General features: G+C 48.3%; 1 protein-coding gene across 1 annotated transcript in view; it reads right to left on the bottom strand.

Annotated features, from left to right (window-relative positions):
* LOC136933077 (protein unc-13 homolog B-like) overlaps positions 1-20,819 on the bottom strand; it is an 87,687-nt gene that overhangs the window by 1,463 nt on the left and 65,405 nt on the right. Inside the window, 19 exon segments of the mRNA XM_067228456.1 lie at positions 367-423; positions 621-768; positions 1,222-1,293; positions 1,429-1,473; positions 1,762-1,885; positions 2,254-2,391; positions 2,600-2,688; positions 10,394-10,471; positions 10,803-10,880; positions 12,283-12,426; positions 12,582-12,678; positions 13,459-13,585; positions 15,579-15,664; positions 15,884-16,017; positions 16,389-16,520; positions 17,124-17,213; positions 17,553-17,621; positions 19,773-19,923; positions 20,796-20,809. Coding sequence (XP_067084557.1) covers positions 367-423; positions 621-768; positions 1,222-1,293; positions 1,429-1,473; positions 1,762-1,885; positions 2,254-2,391; positions 2,600-2,688; positions 10,394-10,471; positions 10,803-10,880; positions 12,283-12,426; positions 12,582-12,678; positions 13,459-13,585; positions 15,579-15,664; positions 15,884-16,017; positions 16,389-16,520; positions 17,124-17,213; positions 17,553-17,621; positions 19,773-19,923; positions 20,796-20,809 — 1,873 coding nt within the window.

Raw genomic sequence — 20,819 nt, 5'->3', positions numbered from 1 at the left:
CAGTCACACTACAACCTAGCTTTACCAGTTACTCAGTCACACTACAACCTAGCTTTACCAGTTACTCAGTCACACTACAACCTAGCTTTACCAGTTACTCAGTCACACTACAACCTAGCTTTACCAGTTACTCAGTCACACTACAACCTAGCTTTACCAGTTACTCAGTCACACTACAACCTAGCTTTACCAGTTACTCAGTCACACTACAACCTAGCTTTACCAGTTATTCAGTCACACTACAACCTAGAATTCCCACCCTGGTAAACTGAGATTCAGACACCTTCGATCCTAATGGTTGATTCTCTTCTATTTGTTGAATAGACGTAGAATGTAAACAAGTGTTTCATGTCTTTGAAGCCTTACCCCTGTCTGGTCGAACCTTCTCATTAGGAACGATCCTCATGCCCATCCCATTGTGCACTGAGAAACAAAGAAAAAAACATCTGTCCAGTAACAGTACTTGTCTTCTCAAGCGTGTGTGTGTGTGTATGTATGTGTGTGCGTGTGTTAGGACATGTTAGGGCTAGGGGTTAGAGATAACCTATTTTGAATGGAAGTGAATGGTCGGTATAGAAAAACAACCGTGTGTGTGTGTGTGTGTGTGGGGAGGCGGTCACCTTGCGCGTGTTGCGAGGAGACGAAGGTCTTGATGAGGGCGTCGGTGCTCTGGGAGTAGAGGGAGAGGGCGTAGCGAAGAGAGGCCAGCTCGGGGCTCTTCTCCACGTAGGCCTTCTTCAAGCCGTTCCCCCCGGCGTGGAAGTATTGCTGCAGGAGGCCGAGACAGGATTTTGTCGGATTTTGTGCGACAGTTTTGTTGTTACATTTACATTTAGTCATTTAGCAGACGCTCTTATCCAGAGCGACTTACAGTAAGTACAGGGACATTCCCCCGAGGCAAGTAGGGTGAAGTGCCTTGCCCAAGGACACAACGTCAGTTGGCATGACCGGGAATCAAACTGGCAACCTTCGGATTACTAGCCCGATTCCCTCACCGCTCAGCCACCTGACTCCCCAGGTTCTTGGAGAATGCGTGTTCCTAAATGTGTTTCGGTCCTGTATTTGGGTGCGTGTGTGTATTTGGCGGCGGGGGGGGGGGGGAGTGAGAGAGACATAAAGACTGATTCGGTGTGTGCGTGCGCCGGTGAGACAGGTCAGCGTGGGCATCTGTGTCCGAGAAGGACAGAGATCGTACTGTGTGTATGTGTGTGTGTGTCCCACCTTGATGGTCTCCAGTGCCGCGTCGATGATCACACACTGTTTAGGTGTGAGCGTCTTGGTCTCGCCCCCTCCCTATGGCAACCAAAATGACGGACAGGCATTAGCCATGCCCCACTTCCCCGGGAAACATGACTATTACTTGGGGTAGAATTCAGTTGCAAATGGGGACACAGTGAGAGAGGGAGTGGCAATGAAGGTCTGTTGTACCTTAAGGTTAGACAGCCCCTTGGCAGCGGTGAGAATCTGTGCCCCCTGTAGAGGAGAGGAACAGCAGTTAGTATGTGATAATCATGGCCGCCACTAGAGGGACCCAGAGCATCGCTCTCGCTTTTACCAGCCGCCTGTTGTCTTCATGTCTGTGCTGGTGGAGAGGCGCAATATAGGCTCAAACGTGCACTGGGCATGTACTCGTGCACACACACGCACACACAGATTAATACACACGCACGTTCCCCAATCCACATCTTCCCTCGAAATACGGGGGAACGAAGGAGAAGACACACCGTCTGTCGTGCGCTCTCGTGCCTCTCTCGCACTTACAAAGCTGTCGTTACTCTGAGGAAGGACGATGGTCTTCTCCAGGCTGCTCAGCACCGTCTTCCACAGGTCCTTCAGGATCCTCTTCAGAACCGACTTCTCGCACGTGTCCGCAAAAATGCTCAGGCTGGAAACCAGAGGACGGGGAGAGAGGAGAGGGGATGAGGGGGAGAGGATGAGGAGGGGAGACGTGTTTTTTTTCCTCCTGTGCTGCAGTTTCATAAACCCCACCAGAGCCAGCCACCATGCTGATAAAAAAAAAAGAAGCCTGACTTCACATAACCTGCAGGGCATTCTTAACCAGAATCCGACTGGCATTCAAACTAGAAGCAGTCACGCCCACCCCCCCCCCACCCCCCCCCCACCCCCCCCCCCCCGGATCAAGTCTACGGTTAGAAGTTGACAGCGCGTGCTTTATTTAGCAGGCCCAGTTTGGACGTTCTCTTTCAAATACTTTCAAGTGTGGGGCCTGTCGCTGCACTCTGCCACACTCACTTTCCGTCCAGGAACTCCATGAGGGGACGGAGGATGTTGTCGGCGTCCGCCTCGGCCGTGTTGCGGTTGGGAGCTCCTTTGATCTGGTACAGGAGCTCCGCCATCTGGCGCATGCAGCCGGTGATACGCGCCAGGAAACTAGGGGAGACAGCAGGCGGTTAACGACGGAACCATCAGGAACGAAGACGAGTATAAACGGACGGGAAAAAAAACGAAAGGATGATTCATAGCACGGTCGAGGACCACCGCCGACGGAGGAGAATAGATAGATGGAGGGCCGAGTGGAGGAAGGATCATTCTAGAAGGATCTCGGAGGTGCGTGTGGGTTTTCCGATGTCACTCTCACCTCTTGCCGAACATGGCGCTGAAGTTGTCCAGCACCATGTTGAGTTTCAGCTGCAGGTCATTGAGAATGTCTGCTGCTTCTGAGTCCAACTGCACATTGAGTCAGAGCAACACACACACACACACACACCAAAAATGAGCATTGAAGAATTGTTCTCTCTGGCTTTAGCTAGTGCATATAACTTCAACACATACTGTAACACCTGGAAGGTAAGTCACCTGTTGGTGAACAACTGCAATTACCTGCGAATTACAAGCAACCTTGGGACTTGTCATGTGCATAACATTGCCTGCTGCACCACAACTTATTGCCATTGACAAATTCATTAAAACCCACTCAGCCTCTTATGAGACAATTCAGTAATCATTTCTCACTCAGAGGATCATACAGGAACAGAGAGACTAATGTTGTGACTGCTCTCACTAGACCCTGACCCAGTGAGTTAACCTCTTCTCCTGAGTTTAGTTAACATGCATGCCCTAAAAGTGCATATTAAATGATTTATTTAACTGTTCAGTCATTTAAAAAAGATCTAGTAAAATTATTATTCAGTTGATTTGTTTGGAATCAATTGTACATTGTCCTTGAGCAATGTATGAATACATATACAAAAACAAAATATACAAAAACAGTTTTAGAAAGCACACTGCTGCTGAAAATTGAATGGTTATTCTCCCTAAATGTCTTAGGTCTCTTAATATAGACACTTGTGTTGCTAGGCAGATTTTTGAGTGTCTTTATTGCTGTGCAGTACTAGTGAAGGAGTAGGCAGAGCCTTAGCCAGCTTCCTCTATCGCCAGGGGTTTTCCACCCTGGTCCTTAGGGTCCCCTGTCCTGTATGTTTGAGATGTTTTCCTGCTCCAACACACCTGGTTCAAATTAATGGGTTGCTATCAAGCTCTGTGGAAGGAAACCATCTCAAACATGCAGGACAGTGGGCCCTGAGGACCACGGTTGAACACCCCCTGCTCTACGCCATCAATCCAGAGAGCCACAGATCCCTAGCTACGAATGCCTATAAAACAAATCCATGTCACGGGAAGTTACTGAAACATCTATTATTTAAGAGTGTACCAACGATATACGACGGCTGTCTTTGAGGTAATTCGACAAAATACACTTGTGGCTTGAGAGTTGCGTGATCGACACACTCCACAAGAGGAGGACTGCACACACGCACACACACACACACACACACAAACACACACACACAGTCACGCCCTAAGAGCATGCTCAGACGGCCTTCTGGAACACATGAGGAACACAGTCTGACCTTGTCTCTAATATCCTACCTTCTTTGAGCTGGCTGTGGCTTCAATCTTTGCATGGGGGACAGGGGGTGACAGAAAATAAGAGAACAGAGCGATGAAACAGTCACAGGGGGATGCAGGGGGAGATAGTGGGGGTGGCTTAATGTTTACTTGATTCTACACCAGGTTCCAATAACACTGCAAGAACACTCTATGCTGCTTCATTAGCTGGATGATACTTATTATAAAATGTCATGTGGATTCTGGCTACATGTGGGTATTAGCTACACAAACTGGAGAATTAGTATTCGTCCACTACTTTGTAGTGTACTGTGTCACATATTTGGAAAATAGGGTGTCAGTTGGGATGGAAGAAAGGCGGTAGGAGGCCAAACAAACCTGGTTCACTTCCTCCTTCGACTAGAGAACGTGATGTGAAAAAACAAACAGAAGCCAGGTTAAACAAAAGGAACTATTGAAACAGAACAGTAGCACACCTGTGAAAATCATTTGTTCTACAGTCTAGAGGGCATACTGTCAACAACTACCTAACCGGGATATTTTCTAACTTTTTCAAAAAAAAACTATAATAATGTATTCTTTTCTCTGCCATCGCTAAAACTAAACGCTTCAACAAGATGCAAGTGTGCCCTCAAAAGAACTCTGGGAAGCGACTAAATCGCTGGCCAATCACTCATCAGTAATCGGGAGTCTGCAGACAAACTGGAGCCAACGATGAACTCGTCATGTTTATTCTTATCGGCTCTCATCCATATGCATCGGTACACTGTAGCGCACGCTCGCACTCTCGCAAACTATTCAACCGGCTCGCAGCGCGTGTTCTGTTGATACGTATCAACCCCATAATAACCCCCTCCAGCGTGTCTCGAAGCACATCTCCCTCCGAGTGCCCTGGAGGTGACAAGCCCTACTGTAGGAGAGCCGTGAGGATAGGTCTCACCTCCCCGGTCTCTCCCAGCCTCTCACACACACTTGATCTACACACACGTCAGTATCGAGGCGTCGGAGCCACCCACCTGTTTGCTCTTAGCGTCCTCCTTCAGGGAAACGAGGAGAAGAGAACAAGGCGTTGAATAGGGAGCGACAGAACACAGGCAGAGTCTCACAGGGATGGGGGGGAGGGGAAGAGATGGGAGTTCTGCACCGCTGTGCAGACGGGTTAAGGGAACTATACCGAGCTTCTAACGAGAGGAGGAGTGCTGCAGGGTAGCCAAAGGACTGTGAGAGACACGAAACACACTCTGGTTTTCACTAGGTTGCGCCATGAAGGCTAGGAGCAGAACAGAGTCGGCTCTGACGAAAGGGATCCAGAGAGTGTGCGGAAAGGCTTGTGTGTGTGTCTGAGTGTGTTTGCGAGGGAGGTCGGAGAGGGGCTAGAGGGAGATCTCGAGGCAGGGACTAGGAGGATGGGAGAGCTTGAGTCTCTAACAGACAGACAGACCTGTTTCTCCTTGTCCTTCTTTTCGGCCTACAGATTACAAAAGTACAGACAGACAACTTGTAATTGCATTGTTAAAAGTCACACCACCACAAACATGCATATACACAAACCAAAGAACACACACACACACTAATATCCCTTTATCAAGTAACTGAATAAACAAAACCATTTGGAGTGGTTATTTGACTTTCCCCCCTATCCCCTCTCTAGTCATGAGGCGTAAACCACACACAGACTAGACGCAGGACACATACCCTGTCCTTCTTTGAGCCAGACTGGAAGGATGCAGAAAATGACAAAACAAAGGTGAATGACCGGCACAGACAAAAAGACATGAAGGATCAAAAGTTCCAACTTGAGTTGGAAAAACCCACCTTTTCCTTGTCAAGCTTTTGGAGAAACGCAACAGAAAAGACCAACAATTAAAATGGGAGGGAAATAAAACACCTACGTGTAAAATAAGAGGTAAGACACACGGTAAACCATTTCAAAAGGAATAACGACGATGAGACAGGAGATGATGACGGTGATGAGGGGGCGGAGAGACATTGTGAAACACAAATGAGGATAAGCCAAGTGAGTGTCGGTTCTGCAAAAGTTGACAGCCGAGGTGATACATGATTGGATAGGGGCTGGCGAGTTTGACCTCATGAAGATTCCAGAGTGTGGCGTGGGTGTAAACAAACTGATTCTGGGGAGCCAGGATGTAAACAAACTGATGTTGGGGAGCCAGGATGTAAACAAACTGATTCTGGGGAGCCAGGATGTAAACAAACTGATTCTGGGGAGCCAGTATGTAAACAAACTGATGTTGGGCAGCCAGGATGTAAACAAACTGATGTTGGGGAGCCAGGATGTACACAAACTGATGTTGGGGAGCCAGGATGTAAACAAACCTTCTGCTCTTCCTCACTGTCCTCATCATCATCATCAGTCTAAGAGCAGTCAGAGGAGACAACCACGTTCAAAAACAGACCTACTAAGAGCCCGGCCAAACGTACTTTGGCCGAATCAAAACACAACCTACCTAACAACAAAGGTTCAATCTAAATATGAATCCACAATTGATTTGTCAAATCAAACGGGGTTGATTTTAATGTACGCCTTATATGACTATACAAATCATGGTTGTGGTGCCCTACAATCCAGTACAACAGTAGCACACAGACGACATCAAAACACACACAAATAACAGACCCCACATGAAGACAACACAACAGACACTACTGGTTTAGTTTTGAGCGAGGCGAGTTGTCTAAGCACACCACAGTGAGAACCACAACTCTCTGGTTCTTCTACTAAACCGACCTTCTCCTCCTTGTCCTTGTTGTCCATCTGAAGGTGAGAGGATGAGAGACGAGGATGACATCTCTGGACTACAGTCACTGACACCTATTCTACTGCAGCAGGTTATTTAGAATCCGAACCCCCGTCAAAAAGGTATGTTTTACAACAGCGTAGAGTTGGTGCGTATCTGCATTATACTTGGAGTAGAATACGGCCATCTCTTGTATCTATAAATGTCTCTGGTTATTTAAACAGAGGCATTTAATTGGCAGACATTCCTAAACCGCATCTGGGTCAGAATACTCTCCAGGTTGTTTCTGAAGTGGATGGTACTTGGGTAGGTCGTCATGATTAGATTGGCGTTCCTAATCAACTTCCAGCCAATCAAGTCCCAGGGGAGATAGACAGGCATGCTCGACGCACACATTAAGTCCATACACACACTCATACACGCTCATTCTCCTGCGCCATAGCAAGTCAAACTACAAACAAACTTTTCATTGTCCGTCAAACAACACACTCCTGACAACCGTAAAGGTGTGAAGGCCGGAGATGTTGAGCCTTAGGCAGCCGTCTCTCTCAAAATGAATAGAGCTGTTTATCTTTCACTAACTTGGACTACATTATGTTGTACAAAGCCCTGTTTGTTACCAAAATGTTAACACCCACGATTATCTCCCTCCATCTTTTCTGTTTGTTCGAGGCACCCTCCTGCGAGGCCATCAAGGGAGACATTTGTGCCTCAGAGGGAAACTAAAAGCAACATTTTGACATTCTTAAATTAAATTATCTGTGGGCCTTCTGTTAGTCTGTTGAAAGGCTTGCGTAAGAGCATTTTCCATCCGTCGGAAACCTTTGAAGTGATCTCGGGAGTTCTGTAATTGTAGCCACTTTAGGAGTGCAACGTTTTTGATTTGACTGTCTCGGCTAACGAACACCACAGGACACCCGCTTTCGGGGAGCAGAGGAGCTTGGGTGGTGAATTACAAGGAGGCCTCCTAAAACAATCTGGGTAAACAAAGTCTGGCATCCTCCCAACCCGACCCCCCCCCCCCCCCCCCCTGGCACCTCACCTCTGAACCCTCCGAGTCCGAGCAGCCAGACTGAGCCGGAAAGCGACGAAACAAGAAAAGGAAAAGAATAATAAACAAAAATTAACATCCGACTAAAATGCTTATTCTATAACATAAAGGTATTTGTCATTGTAAACATTTACTGACATTGGGTGGGGGTGTGAGACCGACGCTATAGGTAGAGGTTACAAGCAGCATCCTGGAAACTTCCAGCATTGGAAAACTCTGTTTTTGTTAACCATTGCATCACTTCCCGTTATATACCAGAGCAACTTTACCAGACCAGCTTTTCTAACGTGCTCACCTTGGTTTCATCTGACTGTCGAACCCCAAATGAGGAAATACCCCCATAGAGAATGACAAGATCAAGCTAAAGAAAGCATGTCTTTTGAGGGACAGGGAAATATGTTCTGTGTATTAAAGCTAAACTCACTAGCAAAGGCAATATCAAGGAATCGGAAATACATCAAGCGCATACGGTCTAAGTGAGGCACACATAAGAGATGTTACGTCAATGACTCTTACCCTTTAACAAAGAGCTATGTACGTATGTGCTGTAGTGGAGTGTCATTAACCCTTGATATAGAGTGCTGTGTTTTTTTATGGAGGGTCATTAATCCTTGATATAGAGCGCAGTGTTTTTTTTTAATGGAGGGTCATTACATTTACATTTAGTCATTTAGCAGACGCTCTTATCCAGAGCGACTTACAGTAAGTACAGGGACATTCCCCCGAGGCAAGTAGGGTGAAGTGCCTTGCCCAAGGACACAACGTCAGTTGGCATGACTGGGAATCGAACTGGAAACCTTCGGATTACTAGTCCGACTCCCTTACCGCTCAGCCACCTGACTCCCTCATTAACCCTTGACATGGAGCTATGTGTTGTTGTGAATGGTCATACCCACCAAGTCATCATCTCCCTCGTTGTCAGTGATGGCCTGTGGGAAACACAAAGCTGTGAACCTCAGAACTACTCAGCCAGCCGTCTAAAACACACACACACACACGCGCCCCCCGCACACAAGCCAAGCGTGGTAGCCTTGGAGGCCACCACCAACAGCACACTAATGAAACGATCTCGTCGCCGCACTAATTCGCTGTAGTTGAACAACATAGGTCTTCCTACTGACAACAGAAAGCTTTGAATACAGTCCACAGTCAGTCTTGCCCAAGCGAACACTCAGTTTAATAACAACAACAAAAAAACACCTGTGTGCTCAATGGTTGAGTGTCTGTATCTGGATTCCACATGTCAGAGAGTCATCAAAGCACCACAGGAGCACAGCTTGCTGCTATCGTAAGACTACAGTATCCAGACAGGAAGTGGAGGAAAATGTATCATTGGGAAGAGTGATCTTGGCCCAGTGGCACAGATGCACACACACACCCACCTCCTCATCAAACTCCTCGGGCTCCTCCTCATTCTCAAGCTTGGGAGAGAAGCAGCAAGTCAGACACACACACACACACACACACAGCATTGACAAAAGTGTGTTGGAATTCCATAAGCGGAATCCTATGAATGATGTCAAGACGGAACAAGGATCCTGTACGACACTCGGGGAGGAAGACAGGAAAAGTGGGGTCTTAAACAAGAACAAGGGAGAGGCCTCAAAACTAGAGGTACCAGACTAGAAATACCAAAACTAGAGATACCAAACTAGGGGTACCAAAACTCCCACGGGACTAGAGGTAAACAGTGGAGCACAATGCTACACAGGCAGGAAAACCATGGAACCACTCAGGAGTAGCTCACAGTTTGCTGCAGGTAAATGGTTCTAGCATTGGGGTGAATCTGGATAGAGGTTTAAGGGTATTGACAGGTCAGGGTTGGGGGGTTTTATCAAACTTTTCAGGGACCAGGCTCAGAGGAGTGAGGATAAGAAGGAGGAGGAGCAGTGAAGAGGTGTTGACATACCCTTTCCTCCTCCACAGTGAACTGCAGAAAGACACACACACACACACACACACACATGTTGAAGAGACATCCTCATCCAAATACACACACTTTGAATCATCACAACTTCATATAAAACGACTATGGGGATGGGGTATAGATCGTTATAGCTCAGTGGTTAGAGCATTTGACTGCAGATGTAGAGGTTGCAGGTTCAAATTCCCCCTGTGTGTCACTTTGTATAAAAGAGTCTAAAAAGTGCAAAATAAATACATCCTTTTCAGCATGTGGACAGTGTGCGGAAGCGGACATCCGTATTCGGAAAGCGGTTTGATTGTTCAACTAAGACAAGTAGCGACATGGTTATGCGTCAGAAACGTGCGGCGTCTGTGTGTGACAGGGTGTCTCTCCTGACCCGATAACACACACACTGATTACCACTGGACGCACGCGTCAAAAACCTCTACGGGCTTGTCTCGAGCGAAGAGCGTGCATCAGGCTAGTAACACGTTGAGCTGGTTTCCCACCAGATGAGGAGATCCCACTCCAGTCTTCTCTGCTTCAGTTTTACTCCTCCATTTTCACCACAGCGCACACATCCAGCAATTACTATCTCCTCAGTGATGACAAGACGTACTTTTGCCTAGATCAGGCATCATCTATAAAGTGTTTAAGTTGAATTCCTGTAGTATTCATATTCATGAATGTTTGTGAGCTTTTATATTTTTATATATTATATATTTTCTATTTTTATAGGGGTGGACGAGTGCAGCTTACAAATGCTGGCTACCTGTCTCTGGCTCTCTCCTCCAGGGTCCAACTCACCTGCTTGGCCCCCATGGACTCAAACATCTTCTCCAGGAGCACTCTCATCTGCTGGATGTTGTTCATCAGCACGCAGGGCTGGGGGGCGGAGGACAGGGGAGTGTGGTGGTGGTTGGGGGGGGGGGGGGGGGGTGGTAAAAGAGAAGGGGAGAGAGGGGAGGTTAGTACAAATTGCCACAGAGCACACAGATATGGCAAAGGTCCACCAAGCTGTGGTTTTAACAGATTGCATTTCAGGAGAAAAAAATATATACATGTTGTCCTTCTGAAATCATCTTAGAGAGCATGGCTGAGGCTGGCGGCGGTTTATAGAAGAGTTTGGATGTGCGTGTGTGATATGTGTGTGTGGCTGTGTGTGTGATATGTGTGAGTGTGTGTGAGTTTGTCCTGAGAGCACAGCAGTACTTACTATCTTCTCCTTTTCACAGTAGGAGGGGAAGCTCTTTGACAGGATGGCACAGTACTGCAGCAGCACTTTGGTGATGGTCTGAAAGGGAGAGATAACACACATACACACACACTTTAAGCAACTTCCTTGGCAACACCCTACCTGACCATGACCTGAGGGTTGGAGGCCTCAGTAAATATCTGAGCTTTTTCAGTTTGTTTTTTTCCCCTTCTGTTCTGAATTCAAATGGAAAGTTTCACTCCAGAATGAAAAGAAACTAACATTTAAAGAATGATTTTGACATTTGTATTATTATCACTGACAGAACTTAGAACCCCTTGATAATCCTCTCATTATTGACATCCAACTCATTTATGAGTAAACGTTATTAATGACGCCACCGGGTGATAAATAAGATACTAAACATGTGGGAACTCATGTGGAAACGAACCATGTCTGGAACGCTGGGTTTAGGGATAAAAGTCAAGCTTCAAAGATCTGCTCAAGTGTGTCTAATTTCTGGGATGGGGAGGGAGGGGGTGAAAAATAGTTCACTGTGGATAAGTACTCAAAAAGAATGATTTTATCCTTGTGACGTTTTCTTTTCAATTATGTTTTTTGGAAACTTCTTGAAACCTGGAGGACTCATTAAAACCGCATGAAAGCTATGTTGAGCATAACGATTCCCATCTCCTTATTTAATCTTCGCTTATACCAGTCATCATCTCGAGAATGCAAACCTGCTTTTGATGTTGCGGCTTAAAACGAAAACAATGTTATCGTTTCTTTGACAACGACTGGAGCTATCACTGATAGGAGTATCAACCAGGAACTGGATGTCACATTTACAAAGAGGATGTTTGAGGGGCTTTCGGGCTTTCTGAGACTTAGTTTGAGATGAGTCTCACTTCCGGATGAGACTCAGTCTGGGATGGGCTTCCCAGAACACAGTGTGCTGAGTCAGCCCCCCCCCCCCCACCTCGACCCCTCATGAATAAAACATGACCGTCTGCTTTAATTAGTTTATTTGTTTTCCTCCATTGCTCCTCGCCTCACAAGACAAGTGTGACATCAGTCATTAACTAGCACTGTGCAGACCTTAAGGCGAGAGAGAGAGGGAGAGACAAAGAGGTGGAAGAAGAAAGTGTTAGGGAGTAGGGAAATATACAGAGAGAGAGAAAGAGAGAGAGCACAAGAAAGTATGGAAAGGAGAGAGAGATGGAAAAAAAAAGTGTGTGCGTGTGTCCTGCGTGTGTGTGTCCTGCGTGTGTGTGTGTGTCCTGCGTGTGTGTGTGTCCTGCGTGTGTGTGTGTCCTGCGTGTGTGTGTCCTGCGTGTGTGTGTGTGTCCTGCGTGTGTGTGTCCTGCGTGTGTGTGTGTGTCCTGCGTGTGTGTGTGTCCTGCGCGTGTGTGTCCTGCGTGTGTGTGTGTGTCCTGCGTGTGTGTGTGTCCTGCGTGTGTGTGTGTCCTGCGTGTGTGTGTGTGTGCTTGCGTGGGCCTACCTTGGCGAAGCGGCGGTAGTAGTGGGCCACAGCCTTGGGGTCGGGGCAGTCCAGCTTCTTGATGATCTCGAAGCTCTGGTTGAGCTGAGTGAAGATGTCCACCACCGAGCTGGAGAAGAGGGCGTGCTCCGACGTCTGCTGGAACTGTTGGGGGGGGGGGGGGAAGGAGGGGGCGAGGGGGCACAAAGGTTAGGGGGAGCAATGTCTCCATTCCTAGTTCCACGCTCGGGGCGAGCTGCGCTCGGCATCGTGACTTGAATTCTGTGACCACGTTGGGGATCACCGCGGCGGCCGCTCACCCCTTCTCTCTTGTCCCTCTCCAGGGCGCCGTTCATGAACTCCATGGACACGTCCTCGTTCTCCGCCAGCCAGGTCAGCACGAACTGGAGGAACCAGCTGGGGAGGAGGAGGGAGGGAGGGAGGGAAGCGGGGGAAATCGGACGGAGGAACAGGGGAGGAGGTGGTGGAGGAGAGAGGGAGAGAGGTTGACAGAAAAAGGGGGAGAGATGGAGGGGGCGAAGAAAGACGATGAGGGTTGAGACAAAGAGTGAGAAAGACAGAAAGAAAGAGAGAGGGGAGAGAGAGAAAGGCATGGAGAGGAGAGTTAGTTACATACAGATATAATGGCCTAGAGACAGAACAATTTACCGCGAGAGCCTCAACTTTGAAGCGTTGAATGTGAGAAAACAAGTGACTTCAATAGAAAACCTTAAAGAAAGATCCAAGGCCTGAGATGACTATCTGAGAGGAGATTATTGTTAAGGATTTGTTTAAACTCTGTTCACAGTCAGTTTTGTATGTACTGTAGTGTGTAAACTGAATGTTTGCCACTGTGTTGTCCTGTTTCCTGGTTTCCATTTTACACACACACACGTTTGTATTGCTAATCTTTTGTGGACCCACAATTCAGTCCCATTCAAAATCCTGTCTTCCCTAACTCCTAACCCCAACAACCCTTAATGTAATTATAACCCTAAAACGATTATAATGCTAAGCCTCCCTAAACCCACTTAGAAAGAGCACTTGAACTTGAGAGAACCAAGAAAAATTTCCCTGCAACTTCTAAATGTCCAGTTTTACTATGATATACAATTATTCCTTATCAGTTCAAGACCCCCCCCCCCCCCCCACACACACACACACACACACACAGCCACACAACCACCCGTCACTTACGAGGGGTATTCAGGGGTCGTGTCCTTGAAGGTGGTCAGCTCCTGGACGTACTCGTTGTACAGCCACTTGACCTTGAAGTGCAGGTTCATGTAGTCGGCGCTCTTGCACAGCTTGTGCTTCTCGTGCTCTGTCGACACAGAGGGACACGGGTCACTTCCGTTTCCTGGCCGCTGTGGAACGCCTCAGAGGAAATGCTAAACCTTGGCGTAGACTGATAGAGTTTGATATTTCTCCGTTTTGAATTTTCTTTGGATTTTACCCAAGCAGAATGTGTTCATCGCCGGTGTCTCTAGTATGATTTGTACTTTCACTACCGTGATGGACTAATAGTGTCCTGGAAGAAAAGCTGTTTGCTTTGTCACGTCTGTGTGTATTTGTGTGTGTTTCGCACACTCTGTGCTGGGGTCTGTGGCGTTGCGTCGTGGAGAGCAGTGTGGGTGTTGGACTTCTTTGGTCTATTTATATCAAAGTGTGTACTTCATCCCTGCCCATGCGTGTGCCCAAGTCACGTTTACACATTTTCACCACAACATGAGGCTGTGGACCTCGCTGTTCCAAGAGCTGGAGTGCCACCATCAGAGTGGGGAGATATACACAGACGTCGTCTGGTGAAACTAACACAATGCCACCAATGGGGGGGGGGGGGAACGACTTCTTAGATAGTCGCTCCACCCACGAAGGATCTTAAACCTTGTCTTTTCAAACAGCAACCATCTCTCGGGCCCAGAAACTTGGATAGGATCTGGAATTGACTGACACTGGGAAACATTCAAAATGTGAAGATTCAACTTTCTGGGTGAAAGTTAGGATGAGGGGGCTCTACGGGGGAAGGGAGGCAAGCGAAAGTTTGGACCACCAACAGAGGCTTTTGTCTATATTCAAGGCAGAAAATCCATGGGTATTCTGACGTGTGGTTGAGTCATGGTTCCTTGGGAGCTGATTTGTCAAGGGCAAGTGTGACAAACACAGACACACAAATGAAGAAGTCTTCACTACCTTACACTACACATAAATATAGATCCGCCTGCCATCGCACGCACGCACGCACGCGCACACACACACACACACACACACCTTACCAGCATAAAAGTCAAGTCGGCGAATGCGGAATGTGGGGGGCGCTGAGATGGCAATGAAAAAAGGTAGAGAGCGAGAGGAGGGAGAGAAGAGAGAGGGGAGAGGCAAGGTTGAGAGAATAAGCGTGGAAAAATAAACATGTCACCGATGAGTGCGACGTAAGGATGGAGGGAGGGAGATGATGAAGGGGTAGAGTGACAGAGGCGAGACAGTCACAGAAGATAATGAGAAGCTCAACAACAACAAAAAGTCCCTTGCGTCCAGGAAACACATGAAGAGTTTGCATTTCAGCAGTAGAATCTAGTCTAGTAATCTTCAGTCTAGGATTTCTAGTAAAGACACACAGTATATAAGAATATAAACAAATGTCTATAGGAACCCCTAGAACAAACCCCAGTTAAAAGATTTCCATAGCTCCTTAACACCACTTATTGGTTTTGATACATGAAAGACAACAGCACCCAAAGTTTGCGAAAAACAAAAAAACTTTCAACATGGGACAACCTAATATTACAATTTGGATGTTGGTCCATAAGTACAAAACACTCTACTGCCACTTGAGCTAACTATAAATTAGCTAACCAATACCAATGAGCTAACCACTACCAATGAGCTAACCACTACCAATGAGCTAACCACTACCAATGAGCTAACCACTACAAATGAGTTAACCGCTACCAATTTGCTAAACCGCTACCAATGAGCTAACTCGCTACCAATGAGCTAACCATTACAAATGAGTTAACCGCTACCAATTTGCTAAACCGCTACCAATGAGCTAAACTGCCACCTCACCGTGGTTCCAGTGGTAGTGGTCAATATTATCCAGGACTGTACAGTAGTGAAATATGGAGTGCAGGAAGAAAACTGGTTTATTTACAGTTGTAGATGTGGAAGAATGCTGTCGATGAACTAGATGACCTACACAACCAACCTATACCTTGCACACCATATATATATACACGCACACACACTCATCCGTGCAATAACACACCAATGAGCATGCAACCAGTAGATACACCCACACACAACCACAGACTTACCCTCCAAGGCATATTTCATGTCCTGAGCAAAAAGTGTCCACATGACCTCAGCGCTGACCTTTCCCACGTCCAGCTCCTGGGGGAACCTGGGTTCAAAGGTCACAGAAGAGTCAGGCCACAGCAGAAGAATATCAGGCTAGCTTTTCTTCACAAAGAAGCTGAAGCGTGACGCTCTTTGTGTGTGTTGTCGATGACTCTGGCTAATGATGATTCTGTGTTGTGTGCATATGTGTTGTGTTATGTGTGTTGTATACAGCTGGATGACTGTGATTTGTGTGTGTGTGTGTGTGTGTGTGTGTACTGACTGGTTGATGATGGGCGTGTAGGAGTTCTTGTCCTCTTCTATGATGGATACTATGAGGGTGATGAGTTTGGGCCAGAAGTCCAGGTTCTGGATACTCGGACCAGGCTCCTCAGGCTGTTTCTCTTTCTCCTCCTCCTCTTCTTCCTGTTCCTCCTCCTCCTCTTCATCCTCATCATCTCCTACCTTCTTCTCCTTCTTCGCTGGCTTTGGCTGAGGGAGACACGGGTAGATGAATTTAACCATCATATCGACCACAGAGGAGGGGAGAGACAAAACAGCGCTGGTATTTGTTGTTTTCTGTGAAGTTATAGTTCTTGTGGAGAACACTTCCAGGGTTAGGGTTAGGTTCCAGGATCACGACACATTCGTTAACAGTTCACCTCGATAAAGTGCCGCCCATTATGGCCTTAAGTGCTACAAAGTCAACAATACTGTTTATTCATTTGGTACATTTTTGGAGGGCAGGGCGGTTGACGTTTCCCCCCGCGTATACTTACAGGTTCTACGGCGGGCTGGAACTGGCGGCTGTACAGCTCCTGGCAGTTGTTGAAGATGTACTCGTAGGTGGAGTTGAGGCAGGCCTTGACACAGTCGCGCACCACGTGGGCAGCCCTGGGCGGGCTCGGCAGCTCCAGCACCTGACCATCAGGGGGGGTCGGTGAGACACAGCGTCACACCGAGGCAGGCACGACCCAAACCCAAACACCTCTCTCTCTCTCTCTCGCTCATTTCTCTCATTTCTCTCTCTCTTTACCTCTCTCTATTTCTTCTTTCTCTCTTTCACACACACACACACACACACGCGAGAGAGGGCCTTCGATCGATGAGCATGACTAATGTGACCGTGTGTGTGAACTATTATTGTCTGAGCTTTGATAAGAGGACCAAGATTGATCCTCTCTCATCCTCCCTCTCTCCCTCCCGTCGTAGAGGACAAACAGGCCGAGGCTACTTCAGCCCACGGAGAACTTGGCAGCCGCAGACACGCACACACCACAGACACGCACACACACACCGACGGACACACACACACTCACGCATGCACGCTATGACTGGCACAGGCATTACACTGTAGAAGACGTTGCTTTGACATACAACGCAGCACCGGGACACTGGTTTTGGACTGCGTGAGCGTGCGAGCGCTCGATCGATGGCGTGCGTGTGCAGGATGACGTGTCGGCGCGGCGACGTTTGCACGCGCGAGACTCCTGCGTGTCTGAGTGCGCGCTGAGGCCGCCTACCTTCAACCTGAAGAAGGTGATACTGGTGAGAAGGTCCACGGTGGACTTGAGGTCTTGCAGGCGAGGCTTGCTACTGGCGGGGAAGTTGTTCTGTTCAGCCACAAAGGACACAGGGAGGGGAGGAGAGGAGTGGGAGAAAGAGAAGGAGAATGAGAGAGAGAGAGAGAGAGAGAGAGAGAGAGAGAGAGAGAGAGAGAGAGAGAGAGAGAGAGAGAGAGAGAGAGCGTTTGAGGTATGTCAAGTTAGGGAGCTACCAATAAAGCAACAAATCAAGCGAGGGGTATTGACTGGTGTAAATCATGGGGCTGATGTCTGGTTCCGTGAAGTGCCTGGGCCCATTTAGGGAGCTACTAGATGGATGGGTCTAATGCTATACAGTGGAGCCACTGGATGGATGAGCCTCATGTTGCACGGTAAAACGGCACTCACGCGGTACGTGGAGAGGTCAATACGGAGAGAGTTGTGTAGCTGATCCAGGAGCTTCACAAAGCGATCTCTCTGTGGAGGGAGGGAGGGAGAGAGAGAGAGAGAGAGAGAGAGAGAGAGAGAGAGAGACAGAGAGCGAGAGTGACAGGTGAATACAGGCAGCCAGAGATGAGAGTTAATAGAGAAGGCGAGACAAAGGAGGAGAGAGATGTGTTGAACACGTCTACACAACATCGTACAAGAGGGGTGACACTTGTCTAGACAGCGAGGGAGATATACAGACACAATCAGTATGTATAGGGACTACCTGTGAGCTTAGAGGACAGATAGAGGTTGTGTGTAAAAGTGAGTGTGTGTCTCGGTGTCTACTGAATATGCACACGGCACTGGTTGTGTAAATAATGGTTGTGTGTATACATGTGTGTGTGTCCGTGTATGTGAATGTGTGTGCGAGTGTTAGAGGGAGAGACAGTCCTTGCATATCTTCTTTCTATCAGACATTAATTGGAGGAGAAAGGGCGAGGGGTGTCCAGTGGCGGAGAGACAGCAAGAGTGAGAGAGACAGAGTGAGTGGTGGAGAGGGAGAGAGAGACAAAGAGAGAGAGAGAGAGAGAGAGAGAGAGAGAGAGAGAGAGAGAGAGAGAGAGAGAGAGAGAGAGAGAGAGAGAGAGAGAGAGAGAAATCTTAGGGTGGGGGACAGGACACTGATCATGATTTAGAGCCTGGGGGGGACGGAGAGAGCCGTCAGAACAGACAGTTTTTTTTTAATCTTCCTGGCAGACACAACAGCCCTACACACACACACACACACACAACAGCCCCCACCCCCTCTAGGGAAGATAATGGATTTTGTTCCATCACAAATAAAAACAAAAAACAACCACACTGTCCTTCCCCAAATCTAATAGGGACACCACAACCCCACCCCACCCCACACCCCAACACACACACACACACACACACACCCCTGTCCCTGCTGCATAGACACAGGATTAAGCTCCCAAGCTAGCAGTGTTAGCCTTGGCTCCCTGACAAACCCACTGGAGCTGGCATGGGACTGTTGGGAGAAAAATCCGGAAGGATGAAAACAAAAATCGAGGAAAACAAGAAAGAAACAGAGAAATACATCTGTATACACGTATGCGTGCCCACACACACACACACACACACTCTTTGCTCTGAGCCATGGGGGGACAAGCCAGACAAGGTCCCAGCAGTGCTATTAGACGCCCTTCTAATCCCAAGAGTCAATCATTGAAAAGGAGGAAAAGATATCAATATGGCCTCCATAGATGACGGATATGAATCACAAAGACAGGGTCAGAGAGAGAGAGAAGGAGTGTGAGAGAGACAGAGAGAAGAAGAGAGAGATGGATGTAGATAGATAGACGAGAAGGCCGCGTAGCAAGACTGCTAGAGGCCGAAACAGAAGTCAATAATCTTCCTCCCTCCCCCCAGGAGAAGGCAGTGCCTTTGTTCCCCTCTCTGTAGGCATCTGTCTTTCAGCAGCGTAGGGGAGAAAACCCGCCTGCCACGAGACGTTTACACCGCAGCAAGCTAGGATACCCAAAATAGGAACCCTCTTACCCAAAACCACCTAAAAGAAAAAGAATCGGGCTAAAACTATGAAAAGAAAAAAAAGTTGACAGGAACTCGAATAGATGATCAACCTGGCAACCCGTCACAGCCTTGCAACTCCAGACTTTGATGATTATCTCAGGGGAGCACCTACAGATTTGGCAATTCTGGAAATAAACGTGTCTCTCTGGGGGTCCATTAGACTGCCTGCACACTGCCCCGCAGTTGCTCATATATCACTGCAGTCCGACTGCAACTGCCGGGGGTGGGGGGGTGGAGGTGGGGGGAGACCTACGGGGAGCCAAAATGGCCGCCGCTGTTCTGTTGGTGGTCATCTGAACGGTCATTACAAGCTGTCTCCGTCTCTGCACAGGGTCTAATCTGGTTATTGTGATACCGTTCATACGGGTTTCCATGGCTATATGGGATCCAAGTGTGTTTTATGTTCATTAATTGACGTTGTTGATAATGCGGCCCACTACCACTCCACAGGCAAGGCTAAGTGTACTGGGCTCCACTAGCCAACACACCCACTGTGGGTGGTGAGCTCGTGGTTTTGACTGTACCTCAGTTTGAGTGTGCCTTCTGCGCTTGTACGGTGTTTGCAATTGTGTGTGTACGTGCCGTGTGTGTGTGTGCCCTCACCCCAAAGTTGGAGGCGGCGAAACGGTCGCAGGCCGTCACGTTGGTGGAGGCGGTGGGGTGAGCGTAGAAGGCGTTGATGTTCGCCAGCAGGGTGCTCATGACAGCCGGGATGCCTGACAGCATGTACTTAGAGGACAGGCAGGCGAAGTGTCTGTGAAGGAGGGAGGGAGGGAGGGAGGGAGGGAGGGAGGGAGGGAGGGAGGGGGGGAGGGAGGGAGGGAGGGAGGGGGAGGGAGGGAGGGAGGGGGAGGGAGGGAGGGAGGGGGGGAGGGAGGGAGGGAGGGAGGGAGGGAGGGAGGGAGGGAGGGAGGGAGGGAGGGAGGGAGGGAGGGAGGGAGGGAGGGAGGGAGGGAGGGAGGGAGGGAGGGAGGGAGGGAGGGAGGGAGGGAGGGGTGAAGATGGAGGGAGGGAGGGGTGAAGATGGAGGGATGGATGGATGGGGATGAGAGAGGGGCAGAGATGGAAAGAGGGGTGGAGATGGAGAGAGGGAGGGTGGGAGGTGGGGAGAGATCATTTTGAATGCATTTCAATTTTTCTCCACGTGAAGAGCTGTCATTGATTTAGTCATTTTTGCCAGGGCAAACGCTAAAACAACTTTGTGCTTTTCATACATATTTCATCCTCTTTAAATTGTAATATTAACAGTTGCTAGGATAATATCCTCACTGCCGCACTGCCACAAGACTGTGTGCGTATTTGAGAGAGAGAGAGAGAGAGAGAGAGAGAGAGAGAGAGAGAGAGAGAGAGAGAGAGAGAGAGAGAGAGAGAGAGAGAGAGAGGGAGAGAGAGAGAGTGTGTGTGTGCATCTGTGTGAGAGACCGCGTATATGGTGAGTGTGTGTGGGTGTGAAACAGAGATTGCGTGCGACAGGAGAATAAGACAGAGAAAGACAGGGGTAGAGAGGTGAAGAGTAGGACAGTGAGCGTGTCTATGGATTCACCCTATGGTGTGTGTATGTGTGTGTGTGTGTTGAGTTCGGTTGGAGTCCAACACACCTGTGTAGCACAACGGGAGCCCAGTTACATTTCCAATCTTTCCTCATTAACA

This window comes from Osmerus mordax, chromosome 24 (genome assembly GCF_038355195.1).
Source record: "Osmerus mordax isolate fOsmMor3 chromosome 24, fOsmMor3.pri, whole genome shotgun sequence".
NCBI lineage: Eukaryota > Metazoa > Chordata > Actinopteri > Osmeriformes > Osmeridae > Osmerus > Osmerus mordax.
The sequence above is the reverse complement of the archived record's forward strand: the minus strand, read 5'-3'. Positions and strand labels throughout refer to the sequence as shown.